Consider the following 23,865-nt stretch of genomic DNA (forward strand, 5'->3'; position numbering starts at 1 on the left):
GCTACAGGCACTGCTAAAAAGTTTTCCCCCATCTTTCTTTAAGTATTGAAAGGCCAGTAACAGACTCAATTGTAATCAAACAGAACTGCTTAAGGATCAGGAACACACATGCTGCCTTTCAAAAATATTTACACTTAAATTAAAACTTTGAGAGAGTCGGGAGCGCAACGAAAATGGGATGTTTCTAACGCAACCACACTTCGCCTTGCTCTTCTCTGCTCTCCCTGGCGCTGGAGGTCGGACAAGCCTTGTGAGCCAGCCCAGCTAGGGCTGAGATAAAGCCTGATGAGAAGCAGAGCGCAGGGCAGCCCGGAGACACGCGGTGCCCATTGTGCAGCGGGGGAAGGGCTGCTCCTCGCGTTTTGGGGAACCGCAGCCAATGGATTCCTCCCCTGGGTGTTACGGGAGGGCTTGGCCAGCATGTGGGGAAGGGAGGGGAGAGTTTGAAAACAACCCAGCAGGCTCGAAGGAAGGAAGGAAGGAGGCTAGAAAGTGACCCGCTCGCCTCCCCGCAAACATTTCGCTCCAGGTGATCGGTGGCGTTAGGGGAGGGAGAGCAGGAGGAGCCTGGCAGCTGGAGATCCCGGGACAGGTAACCCCGGGATGCAGGTGTGGGTCGCCTGGAGCTGCAAACGGGGCAGAAACGGTCGAAAGAGGGAATTTTGCTTTCCTTATGGGGGAGAAGGGATTGTGCTCTTTTGTTTTGATGGGGATTTTGGTGATGTGTTTGCTGGGGGAGGGAGCAAGCGGGTCTCTACAGCTCGGAGATTAGCAGGCATCAGCTGTCTTTTAAATACTGCAGGCTGTTTTGAGGTTAGAAATGCAAAAAGAGGTAATATCTTTTAGTAGACGGGTTGCTACAACGGAAAAATAGAAATAATTGTTAATGCCCATCAACTCTTTACTAGGTCACGGTGTTTTCGAAATCAGAAAGACTGTGCAGGCAAATCTAGATGAGATTTTCAGTGATTGGTAAACCAGCTGCTAACATTCAGCAGAAGAAGGGAAAACACCACCATTTTCTTGTCTGGAGGTGTGCTGAATGGTTCGGGTATTTTCATCTTCTTTTGATTACTGACCCAGCTTTTAGGCCTCTTGCAAGTCATCCGGACCTAATTTTTACCAGAAAATCCTCTAGCTATTTTCCATGGTGCTTTAAAACGTGTTATCAGCATGATGCACCGCTGTGGTATTTCGTGGCACCTTCCCTTCTGCAGGTTCTGTTTACTGTTTCGGTTTCTCTGCTCCCTCTTCACTGAAAAATCTCAAATCCTTCCTTGCAGGGGAAGCTAAATTCCACAAGCTATGTTAATAGCGAGAATTTATTTTCCAGATCTCGATGATGACACTGGTAGTGGTTTGCCTGGTATGTGCTAGTCAGTGGAGGTGCAAAGAGCAAACTAGAAATTATTTTTTGATTGATGGGGAAACAGCACCTTTTGAAGCTGCCTCTAGGTTGCATGTGAGAAAAGTCTTGTGCTAGCATGCTGAACTGTCCTAACTTGAAAATGTCTGCAACTTAGTCTCTTCATGAACAAGGAAGATTTTCTTTCTGTCATTTGGATGACAGGGAAAGTATTTACCTTTAAAAATACATCAATTCTGCTGCACAGTCTTTTAACAGATCACTGTTGCTTTAATTCTTAAACTGAGTTTTGGTGATTCATCCAAGAGCTGGGCCAGTATATTAATCTCTTATTGACAGAAAGTTTGCATCTTATTTCAGCCAAAAGTACACTGATCTGGAGTAGAATTATACTGGGAGAATACGTAAGGATACTACAAAAGTCAAGTCAAAATCTTTTAAATGAGGATGATTCTCTTGCTGGCAAAAGTAGTCCTGCAATGCAAAAGTACTAAAGCAGAAGGGATCTGCATTTTCTTCCCTCCTAGCACTGGACTGCTATTTCTTGGGCTCTCTGCAGTGACAAATTATAGAGAGGAAACAAAGGGTTAGCTGAGATTTTAGGAGAGACTGAATGAAAGCAAAATTCATGGCAATGAAAAGAGATTATCGCCTCTAATGAGGTGTCTGGCCTCAGGCAGTGTGTACAGAAAAAAACAGGGTAAATGTGAACTAAAATGAGGTAAATTGTAAGGTTGTGGATGCATAGGCATGGTTTAGCTGTCAATCCTAACTGTGCACGGTGTTCAGAGTTTCAGCAGTGGAGAAGGTGAGCACAGCACCTTTTACCCGTGGGATTGCCTGGACAGTAGGCATTCCATCTGCCAGCTCCAGGGCAGTTGTGGTGTTCCCCCAGTCCTCCTGCCTTGCCCCTGCTCGGTCCTCCTGCCTTGCCCCTGCTCGGTGACACCCGCTGCTGAAGAGGAGGGAGAGGGGTCTTGTGTGAGGAGGGGCAAAAAGTCTGAAATCCCCATGTTAGCCGAGAGCAACACAAAGATGGAGCAATACATTATTTTTCTGATAAAATAATAGAATGGTTTGAGTTGGAAGGGGCCTTTACAGGTCATCTACTCCAGCCCCCCTGCAGTGACCAGAGACATCTTCAACTACATCAGGTTGCTCAAAGCCCCATAAACAATTGTAATTAAAGGAGGACAGAAGGTGGAAGAAGAGCGAGGCAGAGGCTGTCTGTGATGCCTGTGCTTGCCAGGCTCTGGATTCCCCGGCCAGGTCCAGTCACTGGCCCTGCAAACGCCTCTTCATCTTCACCATGAGGAATGTGAGACGTTGCCCCAGGTTGCCCAGGGAAGCTGTGGCTGCCCCGTTCCCTGGGATGTTCAAGGCCAGGTTGGATGGGGCCTTGGAACTGGATGATCTTTAAGGACCCTTCCAACCCAAACTATTCTGTGATCTCCTCACTCCGTCTCTGCGTGCAGCCCTGCTCCCACATTGTCCTCTCACAACCAACCTAAAGGTTGTCAAGGGTTATGAGCCTCATACACCGCAAGAAGCGAGGAGACGATGGCGTGGTGTGCAGGCCGGCTGTGCTGGATGGGGAAGCGGATTTAAAGCGGAGAGGGGAAGGTTTAGATCAGACATTAGGAAGAAATTCTTTATGATGAGTGTGGTGAGGCCTTGGGACAGCTTCCTGCAGGAAAGCTGGGGAGGGGTTCTTCATCGGGGAGTGCAGGAATAGGATCAGGGGGATGTATTTAAGCTGAAAGAGGGAATATTTAGATGAGATATTAGGAGCAATTTTTTTCCTGTGAGAGTGGAGAGGCCCTGGCACAGGTTGCCCAGGGAAGCTGTGGCTGCCCCCTCCCTGGGATGTTCAGGGCCAGGCTGGATGGGGCTGTGAGCAGCCTGGTGCAGTGGGAGGTGTCCCTGCCCTGGAACAGCGATGGGCTTTAAGGTCCTTTCCAACCCAAACCATTCCATGATTCTATGAAATGGAAGTTGCCAGCCTGGTGCGTGTGCAGTGGCCCCTTTTCACGCACCTACAGAGCAGGTAAAATAAAACCTCAGGCTCAGTTTTATTCTAACACCTCAGGAGAACCCGGCCCCCTCCGCCCCCCCCCCGGAGCTATTTCCTCCCCCTCGTCCGCTGTGCTCAGGCAGGGCACGTCCCACGGGCTGCCCCCCCCTCCCCGCACCAATGGTTCCATCCCTCCCGTCCCCGCCGACCCCCGAGATGGTTTCGCCCTCCGCCCCCCCCTCCAGTTTGCGGATTGGCTGGGGCGGCGGGCGGCGCTGGCCAATCCGCGGCGCCGCTGCGGCCGTGTCGCTGGGGGGAAGACAACAACAACACGGGGGCGCGCGCGCGGCTGCAGGGGGCGGGGCCAGCGGAGCGGAGCGGCCCGCGCTGCCGGCAACGGCCCCGCGGCGGCCTGAGGGGACGCGGCCTCGGCCTCTCGCCGCCTCCGTCCGCCGCGGAGCACGGCCCGGTGCGTGAGGGGAGGGGGCGACGCGAGGGGCTGCTCCCTCCAATTCCTTGCAAGGGGTTGCTCCCCCCCCCCCCCATTCCTTGTGAGGGGTTGCTCTCGCTCCCCCCCCCCAATTCCTTGTGAGGGGTTGCTCTCGCTCCCCCCCCCAAATTCCTTGTGAGGGGTTGCTCTCGCTTCCCCCCCCCCCCCCCAATTCCTTGTGAGGGGTTGCTCTCGCTCCCCCCCCTCCCAATTCCTTGTGAGGGGTTGCTCTCGCTCCCCCCCCAATTCCTTGTGAGGGGTTGCTCTCGCTCCCCCCCCAATTCCTTGTGAGGGGTTGCTCTCGCTCCCCCCCCAATTCCTTGTGAGGGATTGCTCTCGGTCCCCTCCCCCCCCAATTCCTTGTGAGGGGTTGCTCTTGCTCCCCTCCCCCCCCAATTCCTAGTGAGGGGTTCCCCCCCCAATTCCTAGTGAGGGGTTCCCCCCCCATTCCTAGTGAGGGGTTCCCCCCCCATTCCTAGTGAGGGGTTCCCCCCCCATTCCTTGTGAGGGGTTGCTCTCGCTCCCCCTCGCTTCCTTGTGAGGGCCTGCTCTCTCTTCCCTCCCTCTTCGTTTTGAGGGCATGTTCTCTCTCCCCCCCTCTTCGTTTTGAGGGGCTTCACTCTCTCCCTCCCTTCCTTTTGAGGAGCTGGTTTCCCCCCAACCCTCCCCTCTCCTAAGGGGACCTACAGAAAAGCTGAAAAGGGGCTCTCAGGGAGTCCAGGGGTAGGATCACTGAATGGTTTTATGCTGAAAGACGGGAGGTTGAGATGAGATTTTAGGAAGAAGTGTTTTTCTGTGAGGATGGGGAGGCACTGGCACAGGTTGCCCAGAAAAATCCTGGATGCCCCATCCCTGGAGGTGTTCAAGGCCAGGGTGGATGGGGCTTTGAACAACGTGATGCAGTGGGAGGTGTCCCTGCCCATGGCAGAGGGGTTGAAACTGGAGGGGCTTTTAAGATCCCTTCCAACCCAAATCCAAAATCTTACCTGGCTGGTTTTGCATGTGGCTTCAGAATAACAGCTGGTGTTTGCAGGTCTCCACAGCCTTGGTGATGAGGAGTGTGCATTTAAAGTTAGGGGTAAGGGAGAATTCGTGTAGGCTGTGTGGAAGTTCGCCAGGGTTGTAAGGTCTTGAGAAGTCCTGAAAGCTTTCTTCTTCAGTGTCTTCTGCTCCTAAATGTTGGTCTGCTGCTATTCATCTGCTGGGCTAGAATTGCTTATTTAGGTAAAGTACATGCAGTGGTGGTGAATACAGAGAGAACACCTGCAAGTAGCTGAGCATGATTTATTGGTGGTTTTCTGTAACTTGGAAATACCCTCCTGTACTTTAGAAAAAGCTACTCGCATCACTGATCAAGCTTAAGATCCCTTGCAGCATTCTGGGTCTGCAGATGCTTAGAATTACTTCTCTTCATTTTGTTCCCATGTTTCTTCTGGCATAAAGTTTTGGGGTTGTTCACCCTGATTTTTTTAATGCGGGTTTTCAACTTCTATGGTTTGTGGTATAATGCTACAAAATAGAAAGTGATAAATATCAGGATCCTGAAGCTCCAACAGGCACGTTAGCTTAAGACAATGTGAGAGTGCATTTCTAAATTGAAAATATTTCTCCTAATCTGTATGAATTATTTAGTTCAGTTATTTTGTCATTCTTGTTACAGAGTGCTGAATCACAAAACGTATGAAACTTGTGTTGTTGTTTATAAAGTTGCAATAGGTGGGGAATTGCAACTAGATTCCTACATGGAAGAGGTGTTTCTCTGCTTGAAGTTCAGGAATTGATGACAAATGACAAAATTAATTATTGTTATTTAATATGGGTTTCATCTTTTGTCTTTTTCAAAAAGGTGGACAGCTGATGGAACATTAGACTAAGAAGAATAAAACTCTTCTTGCACAGTAGTTGGATTAGACAGATCTATACAAAAAAAACCTGTCAACCAACAGTGACCAGGAACACTTGGGAACTCCTGAATGATTGAGGTAACAAAAAAAAAAGTTTATCTAAAAGCTTGGTGTGGGGCACACACCACGTATTTATTACATAATGCTGTTAACTGTTTGGGTTGACGTTAGGAAATGCAAGATCATGACAGCTTGATATAGCACCCTAAACCAGAGTTTCTTTATTGCCAACGGTCTGTGATGAATCATTTGCAATTAATAGGTCTGTGGTAGGCAAGTGGGTGTAAGAGGGGAAAACAAGGAGAAGAAAAGGGGAAGGGAGTGCTGTCGTTTGGTGTCACAATCTTGCTGCTCAACGGTAAGCTGTTCTCAGGCAGCAAAGGATGAGAAGAGCGGGGAAAGAGTCACTGAATTCTTACAGGGCAGACACAAATACCAGGACTGCAAAGTGGTTTGTGGAAATCTTGTAGGTGAGTAAGGGTATGGGGAATTCTGGGGCTGCTTAATTTTTTGTATACATAAAGGAAAAGTGGATGATGCCACTCATTCACAGTGGCACAGGGTGGTTTGTGGAATAGCAGCTGATAGGAAGGAGGAGGGGTGACAAAAAAATAATTGTGTTCAACGTTATCTCTTGTAGACTGAGTGGTGGTTATATGAGGGTTTGAAGGGTAGAAAACAAGATGTGAAAGCCTGACAGCTGTATGTACACACCTACAGGAAAATAGAAACACTATGTCCTAGAGGGGAGGACCAAAACATAGCTTGTGTTCTGAGAACTGGCCTGAACTCTTTGACACCATTTTATCAGTATAGTTCACCCGAAGAACATTTCTCTTGTGGGTGCTATTATAATATTGATACTGTATGCTCATATAGATAACCACTTTGCAGAGTGGGACAGTCAAAGTTGATAGAGGTGGCTTTTATCAACTAAAAAAAAGCTGCATACAGCTTTTTTACCCATAAAATAACGGTTTTTATCCTGGCGCCTCCTTTATAAGCACCAGAACTGACAGCTGCTAAGACATCAGGGCTCAGATAGATGTGTTGCATGGTGGTGCTGTCTCATGTTACACCGTTTACCTTCATAGGAACTTCTCAGTGGTTACTGATAGCTAATTAAAACATAGAAAACCTTGTTTTGCATGGTATTTTGTGAGTGAAGCTTTTTGTAGCTTTTTACTTCTGTAAGATTGGGTCTGCTGCTTTTCTTTCCCTAAGCTTCTCTGTTTTTGTTTAGGCCTCGGAGGGAAAACATTAAGACTTTACATCTCACAGGCAGTTCTGTCAAGCAACTATGGAAACAGAAAAGGAGCACGTTTCTGTTAACCCAATTGGTAAGTAATATATTTAGTGTTTTCTTTTTTTACTTAAAATTGCTTAGCTGATCTGAAATGCTCTTTGTACAAGAATTGTATTACCTGCTAATTTCTTAACAGTACTCGTTTAAAAAAATATAAAAATCTTTCCTCAGAATTTACAGAATCATTCTTTCAGGTGTACATCATAATAACCTGCTTGATTACATTTATTTCAGAATTGGTTAAAATCATAAAGTTAATGTTTCTTTAACTTCTTAAATAATAGTGACTCTGGTCTCCTTATTTGACTTCCAGTAGTGCTGGTGTGACAAAAAGAATAAATTCAAAAATAGGACTTGTAGGTGCATTTGAGAGGGATGAACTCTGGTTTAATGGAGCCATTAAGTTAAAAATCAGAGGAAACTAATAATAAAAGGCTTGACTGGAAGTGAGCTGTCATGGAAAAGACTTTACTGAATATGTGTTACGAGGCCACCCTGATACTCTCATATCACAAATGTATTTTATGATGGTTAGTCAAGTTAACGGAGTTCCATATTGTCTTCTGCATCTTCCAAATGTTGTGATGATCTGCACTTACCTTTTTATACCAAAGAATTTTTGTAAAATTTAAATGTTTTTCAGGAAAAAAAAAGTGTGTGTGTATATATATATATATATAAAAATATGGTATGTAATGCAGTTGAGTGGCAACATGCTCCATATGACGTCTTATTTGAAACTAGTATTTTTTTTTAGTGTAGAAGATATATGGCTTCTCCCTAGCATTTTAGAATTATGTTTGAATAATAGGTGGGAAGCTGCTGGGTATCCAAATTAACCTGATTTGGTCACATGAAGTTTGTGTGTAGGTAAGTACTTGCTGAGTGCTTTATTACTTAAGATAGTACCATAAAAGCACAGATTTTAAACATGCAGGCTGGGCAGGCTAATAAGATAAATTTAAATAACTTTTTAATATATACTAAGCAAAGTCTTAAAGTTTATAGAATGCTGTTCTTGCTTATATATGTTTATGTATGTGTTATATGACGTGAAAATGAAAAACTGAAAGGAGAATCCGCATCATTTTATCTGTGCTTTTTAGAAAACTATTTTTTAAAAAAAAATTAATCAAAGGTAGTATGTCCGTTTAACCTGTTTCTTCAGGTGACTAGGTCGCTAATAGCAGAGGGCCAGTTGGTCGGAGTGTTATGGTGAAAGAGGTTGCAGCCGGAAGCGATGACGTTACATAAAAAAAAAATAAAATAGTAATGCAGTGAGAAATATTAAGTCTTCTGGGTTGGATGTTTCCTGTGGAGGATTTCCTTTAGTCTTAAGTCTGAGATCAGGATTGTATAAAGAGGTTGGACCGTAGCCTTCTCTTTTATCCTTAGTGCTAGGCAGATTTAGGACTGACTTGCTTTAATGAATTGTTGGTCATTTTCTTTGAAAAATGAGGAAGAAGTGGATAAGGAAGAGTATAGAATCCTGGACAGCTGGATTGCAGGTCTAAACTGGAGAAATTCAGGGGAAAGCTGACTTGAAGAATTTAAATTCACTTAGCTGAGATGAGCTTGTTGTGCTGATGGGGGCTCCCTGGGGAACGTGAGGAAGGAAACCTGTTCTGTTTGTTTTTTCTATTTTTTTCCCCTGTTAGCTTTATGCAAATCTCATTGTTTTATTAAAATATTAGGCAAAGTGAGAAAGCTTGTTGTGGGAATCTTTTCCTGGATGTGATGCGTGCTTTTCTTTTTTAGCCTGCTGCAAGCATAAAAGGAATGCTTTTGTGGGAGTAATGAGTGGAAAGATGAAGCTTAAACTGGAATGGCTGCATTATTGTTCAGCTATAGCCTTCACATCTGTGAGCACTAGTACCTAAATGTTATTTCTTTGCTCATGGAGGAGGCAGTTACATCAAACTTCCTTCATTTTGTAGTGTAGAACCCTCTTTGATATGGGTAAATACTTTGAGGTTGGAAATGTTAGAGCACTTTACTTTAAAAACAATTCTTCATTAACCTGTTTTGAATTTACAGTTCTGAGAAGTATTGCCAAATGAACATTGGTTATTAGAATTTATTGGGATGGTGAAGAAATACATGCAGCTAAATACAAATTTTAAATACTCTTCATATTCTGGGTTTATGGCAGTGAACAACTTGGTTAAGCAGGCTTGGCACAGCTGGAAAAGCAGCTGCTTTTGTGTGCCTCATCGTTGCATTTCCTTGGGGTTGGGCTATGTGTTGTTTTTAAGACTCTACTGAATCCTTAAGCAGAGGAGGGCTGTGTAACAGAGAGCTGTGGCTCTTCCCTTTGTGTATGTGTCTTCCAATTTGCAAGGCTTCCCAGGGTACTGAAATGTAAAATAGGTCCACAGATGCTTTTTTTTTTTTAATCTTAATGGGTTAAGAAGGGGAGGAAGAAATGATGAAGGCTTTTGGTCTTAATGCTCTCGATAAGGCATTCTGCTGAACCATACAGCTAAGAAGTGCAATGTCCTGACTTTGTGAAATAGAAGACTTTCATGCACATCTAGAATTAGAATCTAACTTCCCAAAGGACTGAAATTATTGCACTTCTTAGTGCTCAGACATTTGCAGATTCTTAAGTTGAGAGGGTGTTCTGTTGGGTATGAAACAAAGCTAGTTACCTGTTGTGTGTGGTTGTGCTGGGGAGTAAACCATGGCCGTTTTATAAAAAGTCTTGAAGAAACCACAGTGAGGGGTTATCCATAGAGATTCAAAAGACATTATTCTATGAGTCCTTGTTACCAAACTCTCCAGGCTTTGCGTTAAAAGGTGCTTCCCCCCTGGCAACTTTTAAGAGAGTGCTGTTGTTTTTATGTTCTTGTAAGTCTAAATAATTGCTTTTCTAGGTGGTGAGCTGTTTGGAATTCCTTGAATGAGGGGAATGTTGGTTGATGGTTTAGGAAATTAATTTCACTTTGGTGACTAGTCTCTTAACATCATCGAGTTCTTAGAGAATTTACTGTATTGGCAGTTTTGTTTGTTTCTAAATGAAGAGATGAGTGGGTGGATTGAGAACTAAGAGGTTAGATTTCATGCACTGAGGAGTTCTGATAGTTTTTGTTCAACAAGGGTGGGGTTTTCTGTGGTTTACCTGTTTATAAATGGCTTATTCATGTGCTCTCCAAGTCTTGACATACGCTCGGTTTAAATTGCGGATAGTTTGTGCAGGGGAATAAGGAACTCCTTATTACTGTGATGTGTAGGCATTCTAAAGCGAACATCATTTGCCTTAACACTGATGGAAATAAGAATTCTATTTAATGTTCTATAAAATGCAATGTCTTTCATTACTTTAACATAAAACTGTTTAGAGCTATAACATTTTTTTTTCTCTGTGTCCTCTTTAAGAACTTGAGAATCTAAGTGATGCTCCATTTTCTGGTGATGAAGAAAATGGTGGGAATGAGGAACGGAAGACTGAAATCAATGGAAATTGGATTCCTGCAACTTCAATTACTGAAGCCAAAATAAACGCTAAAGCAAAGAGACGGCTGAGGAAAAATTCTTCTAGAGATTCTGGGAGAGGAGACTCTGTTAGTGACAATGGAGAGACGCTGAAGATTGGAGTTGTTGTACCGACAAGCCCAAAGGGGAAACTCCTGGACAGGCGATCCCGGTCTGGAAAGGGAAGGGGTCTACCAAAGAAAGGTTGGTGTAGCTTAGTGAAGAGAGGAGTGTGACAAAAATTCTGTCCAAAACATAGTTATTTTTTTCCCCACTGAGAATCATTTTCATAAGATGCAGTCTCTGTGCAGGCATTTGGATCTTTGTTAAAGAGTAGGTGGCAATTGGAGCTAATAGTAGGTGGCCTTATCAGAAAACTTTATTTGCGCACTTCTGTCTTTAGGGTAAGTACCTTTTCTTAGCAAGCTTAATACACAAATGTAAACTGCTGGTTGTTCGCAGGACTCTAATTAATGCAAAATTAAAGCATTTCTCTATTTGGAAGTACAGCTTCAACCTTCAGTAATTCTTGCGCAATTTCATACTGCTAGTATTTTACTGGAAAGTGCTGAAAAGACTGGTTGGTAAATGGAAGTATGTCGTACAAACGCACCCTTTTCAGCATACATTGTTAGGGTCAGGGGGTGGGTACCAGCAATCGTACGTCGCTCTAAAATAAGAGAGTGGTGGGTTGAACTCAGAAGTATGCTTTGTAAACTGATGTGCCTTGCTTACTGTCCCATGTTTTGACAGGTGGAGCAGGTGGTAAAGGAGTTTGGGGAACACCAGGTCAAGTGTATGATGTGGAAGAAGTAGATGTTAAGGATCCTAATTATGATGATGACCAGGTAGGCAAATAATTTCTGTGTAGTTTTGGCTTTTATTTTCTTTATTGATCAAAATTGCTGTGATGCTTATATTAATGAAAGGTTGACCTTGAGAGTTATGTGAATGTCAGCCTGGCTGTACCAAATGTTCATTTTTATGTTCAAGAATGGATTCTTAGCTTGTAAGACAGCTGGTGTAGAAGTGTTGCAGTATGACACTTGCAAATCTTTCACCCTGAACGTTTTCTGTATCTAACTAGCAGCACCCTTTTCCCAGAAGTGTTCATTTGCTGCTGGTTCTCATGGAGGTGAATATTGAATGCTGCTCTATACTGCAAATAGGCATCATGTTAAAAATGCAGCACAGACTTACTTAAGTCAGGAGTTTAGTCTGGGATGGTATCTTTTATAGATTTTTTTTTTTTCCTTCTCCTTGTATTTCTAACCCTCCCAATGTCCATATCTTCTTAGTATGAACACTTCAAACTAGTGCAGAGTTGATATCCTGGATGTTTTGTTTACATGTGTTTGTTAAGGATATGTTGTGGAAGATTGTACCTCACAGACATAATATCAGAGGGGAAAAAAAGAATAAAGCTCACTGGGGGAAGGGTGTTTTCTAACATTAAGTCACTGAGGAAAGGAAGCACTAACTGCAAACACTGAAGTCTGAGATCAATAATGTTGTGAGACACTGAGTGAATTCGGAGTAACATAGGTGGAACAGTGGTGGTGTCCTTTGAGCAAAGGCTGTTTTTTGTAGCCATAGCTGCTGAGAGCGTGGTATGTAGGATATCAGAACCTTTTTCCAGTATCAGTTTTCTGCCTGCAATTCAACACTTTACGTTAGCAGAGATAGCTGTTAAAGAGTAAGCTGATGAGTGTGTAAAAGCGAGTTTAATGAATCATAGAATAACCAGGTTGGAAGAGACCCACCGGATCATCGAGTCCATGAAGAATGACTATTCCATGGAACTCCAGTATGCTTAGCTTTTCTGAGGTTGAAAATGGAGACTGATCATAGAATCACAGAATCATAGAATCGTTAGGGTTGGAAGGGACGTTAGAGATCATCTAATTCCACCCCCCTGCGATGGGCAGGGACACCTCCCACTAGACCAGGCTGCCCAAGGCCCCATCCAGCCTGGCCTTGAACACCTCCAGGGATGGGGCAACCTGTGCCTCACCACCAATGTTGTGAAGAAATTGCTCCTTATGTCTAGTCTAAATTTATAGCTCTTCCCCCTAGTCCTATCACTATGTGCCTTTGTTAAAAGTCCCTCCTCAGCTTCCTTATATTCCCCGTTCAGGCACTGGAAGCAGGCTGACTTGCTGTCAGGCACTGGAGTGCCACTTGCAGGGAAAGATGCTGAAAGTGAAGTCTTGTGCTGTGGCACAGCTGACTCTGCTGGGCTGGGACAGGGGGGTTTGTTGCTCTGCTACCAGTATATAGGCACTCAATCTCTATCTTCATGTGGTGTCAGCAGAATCCTAGGAAGGGAGTTGGGAGTGTTTACTATTGTTTTAACAATAAATTCAGGCTTTCAGTTGAAGTTAGGTAACACATAAGAAACTTCGCACTTAGCCAGCATTGTCCACACTTCAATGGTAGAGACGTAATCTGATGTTTTCTGGCAGAGTACTGACTAGCAAGACTAAAGCATTAAGGATTTAGAAGATATATTTTGAAGCTTTTAGCACTGCATAAGATGGAAGAAGAGCCAGTACTGTTAACAGAAGGGTACATGCTTTTGTTGTATTTTGAAATAGGAGAACTGCGTCTATGAAACAGTCGTTCTACCTCTGGATGAAAGAGCATTTGAAAAAACTTTGACACCCATCATACAGGAATATTTTGAACATGGAGATACTAATGAAGTCTCGGTAAGATGTATTCGTTTCTACTGACTTATTTTAGGGGGCAAACCTGTATAATACAAGGGAATCCAGCTGCTAGCTCTAAAGGAGCGTGTAGAGATGTTGGCAAGAAATGTGCAATAAGAATACCTAAGCAGTTACATGAGCAGAAGCATATATGTAAATATAGGAATGTATAAATATAAATATTCTTATATTTGTAATCTATTTATATTATATATTTATATAACAAGAATTAAAAAATCTTAATCTGCTTTGTTTTTCAAATCTTATTTAGGAGATGCTGAAGGATTTAAACCTTGGTGAAATGAAATACAGTGTGCCAGTCCTGGCTGTTTCCTTGGCATTAGAGGGGAAGGCTAGTCACAGGGAAATGACGTCTAAGCTTATCTCTGACCTTTGTGGGACAGTAGTCAGTAAAAGTGATGTGGAAAAATCATTTGATAGACTGCTTAAAGAACTACCCGAATTGGTGTTGGATTCTCCCAGGGCACCACAGGTATATTTATTAAGTTTTATGCTAGTAGTCGTAAGCTTTTTTCCTTTGATTTGTGGCTGAAATTGATCAATTAAACTGAAATAGACTGTATTCTGAAAAATACTATGGATTGTCTTTACTATCTGTAATCCCCTACCGATTTCCCAGGTTGTGTTTTTACTTTATAATAGTCTACTTAGAACTACTTTGAAATTCAACATTTAATTAAAAATGCTTCTGTTTTGTTGCAGTTGGTGGGCCAGTTTATTGCTAGAGCTGTTGGAGACGGGATTCTAAGCAGTACCTACGTAGATGGCTACAAAGGCACTGTGAATTGCGTCCAAGCTCGGTAACTTTCTTGCTTTCTCTATAGGTACAGTTTTCTATTCCAGATGCCAAAGATGATGATCAGGAATTTAGGACTTCAGGATAAATCGTGTCGTTCTCTAACTTCTTACTTTTTAATATAAAATTGTTAAAAAGAAATGCAAAGTCTGCAATAACAAGAACAAAATCCATGATGACTCAGGTTAGAGGAGAAATACTGAAAATGCCTGGAAAATGTATTGTTATATATGAGTTTGGTTTGCTGGGTTTGTTGTCTAGCTAATGTTATAGGGTGGAAAAAAATACGGCGAAACAAGAATAGAAAGCTTTGTTTTTAGAAAAGCTTTAATGTGATTAATGAGTAAGTATAACATCAGGACAACTGCTGTAAATATGTTGTGAAATACAGAAGGGATTAACTGTTTTGCCTTGTTTGAAGGTCATGCGGTGTTTTTCTGGACTTTCTTTGTAATGTGTAGTTCATCAAGAAGTGTGATTGTGTTCCATGTCAGGGTGAGAAGTTTGAAGGAGCAGCCTCTGACAAAGAGGGACATTGTAATAACTAGCCATGTTTTCTGCCAAAGCGTGATATGACTAGAAGTATAGAGGTGGCAGAAGGAGAATGGGGAGCTACCTTGCTGGATCCATACGTCCCGGCGAAGTTGCTAACCCTCTTACCAGGGACCTGGTAGCTTTGCCTGAAGAGGAATGGCACTGGGGAAATTTACAGATGCCTCTTAATGAAGTTTGTAATAACATTTTAAAACATTAACTTTGCTTTCTAGAGCTGCGCTGGACCGAGCCACTGTGTTGCTGAGTATGACAAAGGGTGGAAAGCGTATAGACAACGTGTGGGGGGCAGGAGGTGGCCAGCAGCCTGTGAAACACCTTGTTAAAGAGGTAGCTTACTCCTATAAAACGCTTCTCTCTATTTTACTGTTTGCCTAAGCTTTTGTTTGGGTTGGAGTTGAGATACGTGTATCCAGTAGCAGAATTGTCTTGAGGGTTGGGGTGGTTTTTTTATAATTTAGTTATACAAAGTAGTTTTTAAAAACTAATATATATATATATAATGTTGTTGATTTTGTAGTATCTGTCAGTGATGGGAATGTCCTAGTACAGTGTGCTGGATTGCAAGTGTACATTTATTTTTGCTTTAAGCAAAACTTTCAAGCACTTAGCTTTTTAAAAGCTTACAATAAAAAGCAGTGAAGTAATTAGAAGAGCCAAGATGAAACTGGCTGAACTAGATAAACTATTATTTCTTGGCATTGCTGATGTAAAGCACAGAAATAATTGAATAAAGAGGAAGAAAGAGGATTGTGTGGAGATCCGTGCTATGAAATAGGCAGGCTTAAAGGAAAAGTTGATGTTGTAATTTCAAAGTTGAGTGTATGGATGGGAGGAGGAGGAGGACTTCAGGGGAGAACATAAACTTAATTGTACCCATATTAAACTTTTATGGTGATACACATCTTAGAAAGCAATGCGTTTTGTGCTTCTCTATCTGTATTAACACTGTGGATAGGTATTTGGTTTACGCTGTGTTTTAGGTTGCTGGTCATGTCTCAGTTTAATTACATCTATAAAAATACTACCAGCAAGCTTCAGGAGCAGCTAATTTGCTGCTGGGTTGGTTGCAGATTATCAGAACAGTTGACAGCTTTTAAATTTTTATATCTAATTAGTGCTGGGCTTTTTGTTTGTTTTAAAATTCAACAGATTGATATGTTGCTGAAAGAGTATTTGCTTTCTGGAGATGTACTGGAAGCTGAACGCTGCCTTCAGGAACTGGAAGTACCACATTTTCACCATGAGCTTGTATATGAAGTAAGGAGAAATCAGAGTCTCTTTAGAAACCATCAGTAATGCCAGCAGGTTTGGGTTTGGTTTGATGTGGGTATGCAAATAACGTAAGTGGAATCTGAATCTCAGGTTGCAAGTTCTGATACTATTTGAATATCTAAGTAATTTCATGTAAAGTTAATGGTTTGTGTGCTTGTTTGTGTGCACATTGTGCAACATGTAAGCTGCTAGAAACTCTGGGAAGACCCAGAAGTACTTTGTTGGGTAAATGGTTGAATTCAGATTCTTACAGGCTCCTGAAAGAGCTCAGTTTATTTTTCTGCTGAGACACAGCAGCAAAATCCTATGCTTTGTTAGAGTGTTTATTTCCTTTTCGTTTCAGATATCTGTGTATTCTATGGGTGTTACCTGTTTTTGTTAAGTTATAGAGCTTCCTTTTCAGGTTGGGCTTGTTCCATCTTGCACATTTGTAAAAGCTCTGAGATACTTCAGAACCAGACTATATGAGAGAAAGATCATCTTTGCTGTATCTGGTAGACTGTTCCCATTTGTACTCTTTTATCTGCCAAACTGGAAGCTGAACACCAACAATCTACAAAATTTTTGTTTCAATAAATTCACTCCTTTTAGAAAATTCCTTCACCATAGAAAAACAGAGTCTTTTTAGTTGATAGAGTGCGTGGTGATATGTAGATTCTAAACTTGTAAGTTCTTGTAAAATCACAGATTCAAAAATATCATAGATACAGAATTAATTTCACAAAATTAATTGCCATCTGTACTGCAGAAACCATATGGGTGAAGTCATGTGTATCTCTCAAACCAGAGCCAGAAAGACAATGCTTTTCATTCTTTCCATAGTTTTTTGTACCTTTTCTCTTTATTCAAATAACTTCTAATGAGTTTTTCTTTTTCAAATAATAATGTATTGAAAGGGTGAGTGTATGTTACAAATGGACTTGTCTCTCCAGAAAATGCATAATGCTGCATCCACGTATGCTTACACATTTTGTACTCGAACCACTGTTTTCTTTTTAGTTAAAACACTTGCATGATTTGTTTTAGGCCGTTGTAATGGTTTTGGAGTCAACTGGAGAAAAGACCTTTAAAATGATGCTGGACTTGTTGAAATCTCTCTGGAAGTCTTCTGTCATTACTGTGGACCAAATGAAAAGAGTAAGTGTGGTACTTAAAAATTTTTCAGTGGCAAGGTCTTCATAAGTTTTTACCTTTAAGTACTACTTTGTGTCCCCTGCTGACTCTCCATGGTTGTTGGGTATCCTATACAAACACTCTAGCACTGCCACATATGCAGTACTTATCATGTACTGGAACAAGTACAAATTCATTCTGAGCAGTACTTCTCTGCAGAACTGTGAAATACAGGATATTTGAAAGTGCAAACATTTCCAACTGATTTTATGCAGTTAAGTCATTTAATCATTTGAAATGCTGCAACATAGCTCCATTTTTTTCCTAAGTATAATTTTTAGTTTGTATTTAGTAGTTCTTCAAAATTGAAACAGTAAAATAAGGATCCACTTAATTACAAATGTCAATTAGAACAGCTAGAATTTTACACAGCTGGAATCATCCATGACTTTGCTTCTAGGTATGAAGCTGTTCTGTCCCCAGGGCAAACTAGGTACTGCACAAAGACTTGTGCCAAAATTTACCCAGCCATACTGCTAGTGGGAAGTGAAGTCATCTCTGGTTGTCACTAGTGTTTCCCTTGCTGCATAAACTGTTGTGGTGATTTGTAGCCTCATTTTGTTCATTTACAAGGGAGAAAAAATAACTTCTCTTTTTTGTGTTATTACTACCCAAGCAACAGCAGCCAGGCTAACACACACATCCTGTGCTATCTGAATTTCTGGCTTCTAAAAGTAGTTTAAAATTCAGCTGGTGTTTTTATGTAGAAAGGTAGTGGTGCAGTTCCATGGTATTGGCTGGTATTAAACCTTCCTTTTTTCTATTTGCGGCTGCTCTGCTTTTAGGTTTGTTGAAGCTGTCCATAGCATACATGAAACTATATTGAAAAATAAATCCTGTGTGTGTAAGAGGGTATTTAAAAAATGTGGTAATTTTTTGAATTTCTTTCATTGCAGGGTTATGAACGAGTTTACTGTGAAATCCCAGATATTAACCTGGATGTGCCACACTCCTATTCTGTGCTTGAGCGGTTTGTAGAGGAATGCTTTCAGGCTGGAATAATCTCCAAACCACTGAGAGACCTCTGTCCTTCAAGGTACCTGTTTTATTGTAGACGGGTGAAGGCCCTGCTTTTTGTCCCCATTGTGGATAACAGAAAGCATCTTACGACCAAAGTATTACAGTTGGAACTGGAAACTACAGAGGATGGAGAAACGGAGGGTTGGACTGGTAGAAGTTCATTAAGAAGCTGTACTGACAAGAAATATATTATGTGGAGGCTAGGATAAATTAGTGAAAAAAGGAAGCCTCCATTGAGTCTCAGGCAGTACACAGCCGATGTGCTCTCCAGAGGATGGAGGCCTGCTTTGCCTCTGCTCTGCTGATTTGCTTGGTAGACATCAGTGCAGCACTGGGGTGGAAGATGCAGGTGTCACAACAATCCATGCAGGTCACAGTGGAAAACTCCAAGCTACAGTGAAAAAAAAAAAAAAACCTGGAAAAAAAATTGCTTTTAAGTGATGGTTTAAACATACCAAATAGCATGAACAGAGGTCTAAATTGAGACAAGCAGTCCTAACGTTCATGCCACAAGGAATAGGATGTTTATGTGGAACAAGGTCTGTGCACCTAATTCCTTAGTATCTGTCTGTCTTATGGTTTATATGGTGGGTTTTGTCTTGTTATTGTTTACTTGTAGTGTAAGTAATTCTGTTTGAGCTGTAGGCTATCAGTGTTCTGTTCTCTCCTTACTGGGCACAGCACAATTCCCAAGTTCTCTTTCCTGTGGGGAACAGGTGTAAATGTTTTAAATTTAATGTTAAAACTATTATTCGCAATTTACAAATGCGGAATAGTATTTGTTAGATCTTCTCCAGTTTGGATGTTGTGTTAGGTTTCTTAAACCATCTTAATAGCTTGCGATGAAATCAAGTTTTGAGGTGTCTATCAAAACTAGCCTCTATTTGTGGAATTTAGACTTAAAATTGAGTTTGTGTGTGTATCTTGGTATCAAATGTTTTGTAGGTTTGGGGTGGGGGGAGTGTTTTAAGTCTTTGCTGCAAGAAAAGCTTGATTATGGTTCAGTTACTAATACACTGAGAGGCATTTTTGGCTTATGTGCTTCAGTTTTGGGTAGAAAAACACTATTCCTAGGCTTTCAAACCGTGATCTTTTGCAAGTGTGAACATGAAAAGGTGAGAAAAGTAGAAAGCACTTGACAACTCACATTTTGAAAAGCTTCTTGCTGATAAATGTAGATGTAAGATTCAACTGGATTTCTAAGCCATTTACTAGTGATCAAGAATGTCAGCTGATCTTGCTGAACTTGTGTGCTTTGTATTTGACTACTCCCAAGATTCTTCTCAGTGGTAGAACAGAAAACCCAAGTGATGCTACTTTGAACGTACTGAAGAAAACACTTTCTACTTTCTTACAGGGGCAGAAAGCGTTTTGTGAGTGAAGGAGATGGAGGTCGTTTTAAGCTTGAGAGCTACTGAATGTGAGAACCAACTCCTGGAGCCTTAAAGTTTAAAGGGAAAATAGATATCTCTCTCTCTCTTTATATATATACACGCATGCTGCTTTGGTGTGTGTATGTATATATGTGTACACATTTATAATATACCAAAACTTTAAGAGTTGCTTAGCACAGTTCATATTTTTTTAAAAGCACATGTTTTGGGTACAAATCTTTTTTTTTTTTTTTAAATAGTTTTATAACTTTCAGAAAGAAAACATCTTTCTTTGGGCATGTAGTAGAACAACTGGCCACTGCTGTGGTGGTGCCTTCAAATAAGCTAACTTTTAAGTGCCATATCTTTATGACCTAATCATTCCACGTTCACATCCGTGTCTGACTGCCGCTCTTTCTTTCAAGGACAGTGTTGTCATCAAAAAATCACTGGTTTATACCAAGCTTTATAGAAGGGTCAAGTTAAGCTGCTGTGATCCCATTTCCATTGCTGCTGAAGAAATACTGTGCTTTGGGAGGAAAAATAGCTGTTTCTTTGTTTCGAAGAGCCCAAGAAAATGGAGCTGGGTCATAAGGTTAATTCATCTGTTCCAGGGGCGAACACTGGTTGGTTTTTGCCCCCCTGTACCAAACTCGTCGTTTTTTCTATGTAACTGGAAAAGTGAAAAGTTCTGGTAAAGCATATTAAAAATATTTTTTGTGAAGCTCTCCTTTCTCCCTTTTTTTTCTTAAAAAAAAAAGAACAGAACGAATTTAACTGTGTTCAAATCTGACGCGTGTGCAGTTAACCTGCACATCGAATTCTGCCCTTCTCTGTAACAATCTGCGAAAGAGCAGGGAGGAATTAAACTCAGGTAAGTATTTAATAATCGGTATTTACCAGTGTGGTACTTCAGATGTGTCTGTAGAGCGCAGCTTTGCTAAGAACGCGACGGATCTAAGGAAAACTATTAAAGCGGAGCCTCTCCTGCTTCCTTACGTTTCCCAGCTTCGCGTGGAAGTTGCGGGTCGAGGGAATCGCAAGGCAGAGCCGGTGCGGGGCCGGGCAGGCGTTGCGCTCCGGGGGAGGCGATGCAGCCGCTGCCAGCCCGGCCTCCGCGTCCCGGGGCGCGGCGCTAGGGCCGGGACTGCGCTGCCCCCTCGGCCGCGGCCGCCGCCTCCATCGCCTCCAGCGCCGCGCGCTGCAGCTTCTCCAGCTTCTCCAGCGTCACCGACTTCAGAGGCAGCACCTTCGGCTTGCACAGCACCAGGGCGGGCGCGTCCTCCACCGCCAGCTGCCCTGCGAGGGGGGGGAAGAGAAGCGCGGCGGGTGAGCGCGGGGCCGCGCCGGGGCGGCTGCCGGGGCTGCGCGCCCGCCCCTTACCTTGCTTGGGCAGCACCTCCCGGAACGCGGCCTTCCCCTCCGGCATGGCGGCGCGGGCTGACCGGAAGCGGCGGGATCTGCGGGAGGAAAAACTACAGCCCCCAGACTGCGCTGCGCGGCGCCCGCCCGCGAGGCAGGCGCGCTCTGGCCCCGGTGCATGCTGGGAGTTGTAGGCCTTTGGGAAGGCGGCGGGGCGTGCGTGAGGGAGAGCGGGTTCCTCTCCGAGGGCTTCAGTGCGGGGCTGGGGTGTCCTTCGCTCTCCCCTCACAGCGGGTCTTGGTCAGGGACTGCAGGGACGGGAAGAGGGGAGACGGTTTTAAGCTGAAAGAGAGGAGATTGAGATGAGAGTTTGGGAAGATCCAGTGGGAGGTGTCACTGCCCGTGGCAGGTGGGTCAAACTAGATGATCTTTTAAGGTCCCTTCCGACCCAAACTATTCTAAGGAATTTTCTCCCTTGAGGAGGGCGAGGCGCAGGTGGACAAGGAAGCTGTGGCTGCCTCCTGCCTGGAGGTGTTCAAGGCCAGGGCTGGTGCACCTCCTGTACGAGGACAGGCTCGGAGTTGGGGATGTTCAGCCTCGAGAACAGAAGGCTCTGCAGAGACCTTAGAGCGACCTTCCAGTACCTGAAGGGGCTGCAAGACAGCTGGGGAGGGGCTTTTTTCAAAGACTTGTGGTGACAGGACAAGGGGCAATTGGGATAAACTGGAGAGAACAGATTTAGGTTAGACACAAGGAAGAACTTCTTGACAACGGGGGTGGTGAGGTCCTGGCCCAGGTTACCCAGGGAAGCTGGGGCTGCTCCATCCCTGGAGGTGTTCAAGGCCCGCTTGGATGGGGCCTTGGACAGCTTGGTGTGGTGGGAGGTGTCCCTGCCCATGGCAGGGGGCTTGGAGCGGGATGGGCTTTAAGGTCCCTTCCAACCCGTTCTATGATTCTGTCTCGATGTGGCTGGCTGCGTGCTGTGGCCCTGTCAGCTATGGGATCCAAGGTGTCCCTGGATTTGGTGGAACACTTGGGATAAAACTTTTATCTTCCAGTAATCGGCATCTCTCCAATAAGAATTTAAAGCCTTTGTCTACATTGTTCCAGAACTATTTCCTTTTTCCTCTAAGGTGACCTAGAGTAGGAAACTGATGGTCCCTCAGGTAGCCCGCTTCCACCTTACTGGAAGTCTTGCCTGCTTACTGGGTTGGAGGCCAACAGAGAAGCTGCGGAGGGTGAGCATGGGTCTCCTGCTTCCTGCCTTTTGTGAAGCCAGCCAAAGATAACACTTCTGGCTTGGTCTGGGGCAGCTCAGAAGCAGGCCTATTTCTGTTGTGATTCAAATATTCCACTTTCGGGTCAGAAGATTGACGTTGATGAGGCTATAAAATGAACATGCTTGGTTGGGACGTCCTTTTCTACCCTTTGAAGTGGACAGAAGCGTTTCCACTGATTTCAGTGGGAGAAGATCTTTTGTCTGGTGTACCAATTAGTATTTCCTACTGGTTGGAAGGGAAAGCTCTAAGGATGGAATTATAAAGACTGTGGATGTTTGTAGGCCAGAGCATTTTAAGCAATCTGCAGATCAGTAATTTGGTAGTTGGTTGGTTGTTTTAAAAAAAAAAAAAATCTCAATCCTGTCAGCATCTTAGCTATGGCTAAATTGAATGTAGAAGACAGCCAGTTACAACAGAAAATCCTGCACTGTGAAATCAACAGTTACTCCTGTGGTAATGAATATGGCCTGCAGAGCAACAGAAGATGAACTGAAAGAAAGACATTGAAATCAAATTGCAGGCTAGGCTTTTTGACAGCATCCTTTGGAGTGCCAGTGACCACCTGGAGTCCAGCATTATGTGAGGAATGGCGTTTATAGCAACCAGAACCCATCTCAGTCATGCAGAGAATCACTTTCCAAATGCTGTTTTCCTGCCAGCAGGGTTTGTTTGCCTGGTGATAAGAAACAATGGTCAACTCAGTTTGTCACTTGAGCATTTTGGTGATTGAGAAGTGGTATCTGGCATGGTGTGCTAAATCCATTTTCTTAGCTAGTCCAATGCCAAGTTGGCAGCCTATCCAGAAAGCTGATAGTGCTAGGACAGGTGTGACTGTGGAGATTGTTTTCCACAGTATCTAGTAAGTCTGCTTTTAAGACACCTCTTTCCTTTGGGAAAAACACAGTTGCCACCTTCAGGATTGGAAGGACTGGATGAGAGGAACGAGGCATGGGCATTGTCTGCAGCTTAATGTTGTACTTTTCAAAATTACTTAAAACCAGGAACGGGTTTAGCTTTGAGTAAGGTGGGTCATCACTGGAGTAATGTTAGCCATAGTTGACAGGAGAGGAAGGTGTGGCACAGAGGACCTAATTCCCTACATTTTTTTGGAAGAGGAACAAGAGATGTGACTTTTCCAATTACAGATGAGGGACTCAATCTTTTCTTCCACTAAGGAAAGCATAGTTATTTGCTGTTTTCTGGCTCTGGGGTCGATGTTCTCTAACACACACTCTTTTCTCTCATGGGCCTTTTCAGCTGCCAGAAATAGCTCGAAAGCTGAAGTACTTTGCCAAGGCCCTTTGATCTGGGAAAAGCACCGTGCAGTTGCAGTGGGACTGTTTTGAGCCTGTGTTGTCTTGGTGCCATCCCAGATAGCTGAGGGAGTCAGAGCAAGGCTGCACCACATGCCCAGGTCTTAAGTTGTGCCACTGTTGCATGCAGCTTCCCAAGACTCACTGTTCAGATGAAACCCAATGTTTCTTGACAAAGTGTGAGAGTAGCATCCACAGAGAGGACAATGTGCTGTAGGTTGCATATCCTTATTTTCCTGATGTCACAAACAAGTTATTCTTGTACACAGCAGAAAGCCTCACAACCACAAAACCAGCAATAATTTTATAAATGATAAGCTTGTTTTCCTCCTCCTCTTCCCAGATACTCTGAGTACAGCAGAGATGTGCATTGTTGGAATCCAGAAAGTTTCGTAATATGGCAGCCGCTTGCTGAAAGCCCTGCAGATACAAAAC

General features: G+C 43.3%; 1 protein-coding gene and 1 long non-coding RNA gene across 4 annotated transcripts; one reads left to right on the forward strand and one right to left on the reverse strand.

Annotated features, from left to right (window-relative positions):
* The first annotated feature begins 435 nt into the window (after positions 1-435).
* PDCD4 (programmed cell death 4) lies at positions 436-20,199 on the forward strand. 3 transcript variants are annotated; one of them, XM_069864316.1, is made up of 14 exons: positions 436-592; positions 5,717-5,852; positions 7,018-7,114; positions 10,459-10,758; positions 11,308-11,402; positions 13,152-13,265; positions 13,537-13,758; positions 13,989-14,086; positions 14,850-14,964; positions 15,787-15,894; positions 16,936-17,046; positions 17,979-18,118; positions 19,460-19,522; positions 19,901-20,199. In XM_069864316.1, exons 3-13 carry the CDS (start codon positions 7,075-7,077, stop codon positions 19,518-19,520), a joined length of 1,404 nt encoding a protein of 467 aa, XP_069720417.1. In that variant the 5' UTR covers positions 436-592; positions 5,717-5,852; positions 7,018-7,074; the 3' UTR covers positions 19,521-19,522; positions 19,901-20,199. The 3 variants fall into 3 exon arrangements, with proteins under 3 accessions (XP_069720417.1, XP_069720418.1, XP_069720416.1); XM_069864317.1 differs by having other exon boundaries at positions 19,906-20,199; XM_069864315.1 differs by having other exon boundaries at positions 437-592; positions 19,460-20,199.
* Positions 18,108-20,614, reverse strand: LOC138724340 (uncharacterized). The gene is made up of 2 exons (XR_011338008.1): positions 20,376-20,614; positions 18,108-18,493 (listed from the first exon to the last, which is right to left on the reverse strand). It is a non-coding gene; the product is annotated as an uncharacterized lncRNA (long non-coding RNA).
* Positions 20,615-23,865: the final 3,251 nt, after the last annotated feature.

This window comes from Phaenicophaeus curvirostris, chromosome 9 (genome assembly GCF_032191515.1).
Source record: "Phaenicophaeus curvirostris isolate KB17595 chromosome 9, BPBGC_Pcur_1.0, whole genome shotgun sequence".
NCBI classification, from domain to species: domain Eukaryota; kingdom Metazoa; phylum Chordata; class Aves; order Cuculiformes; family Cuculidae; genus Phaenicophaeus; species Phaenicophaeus curvirostris.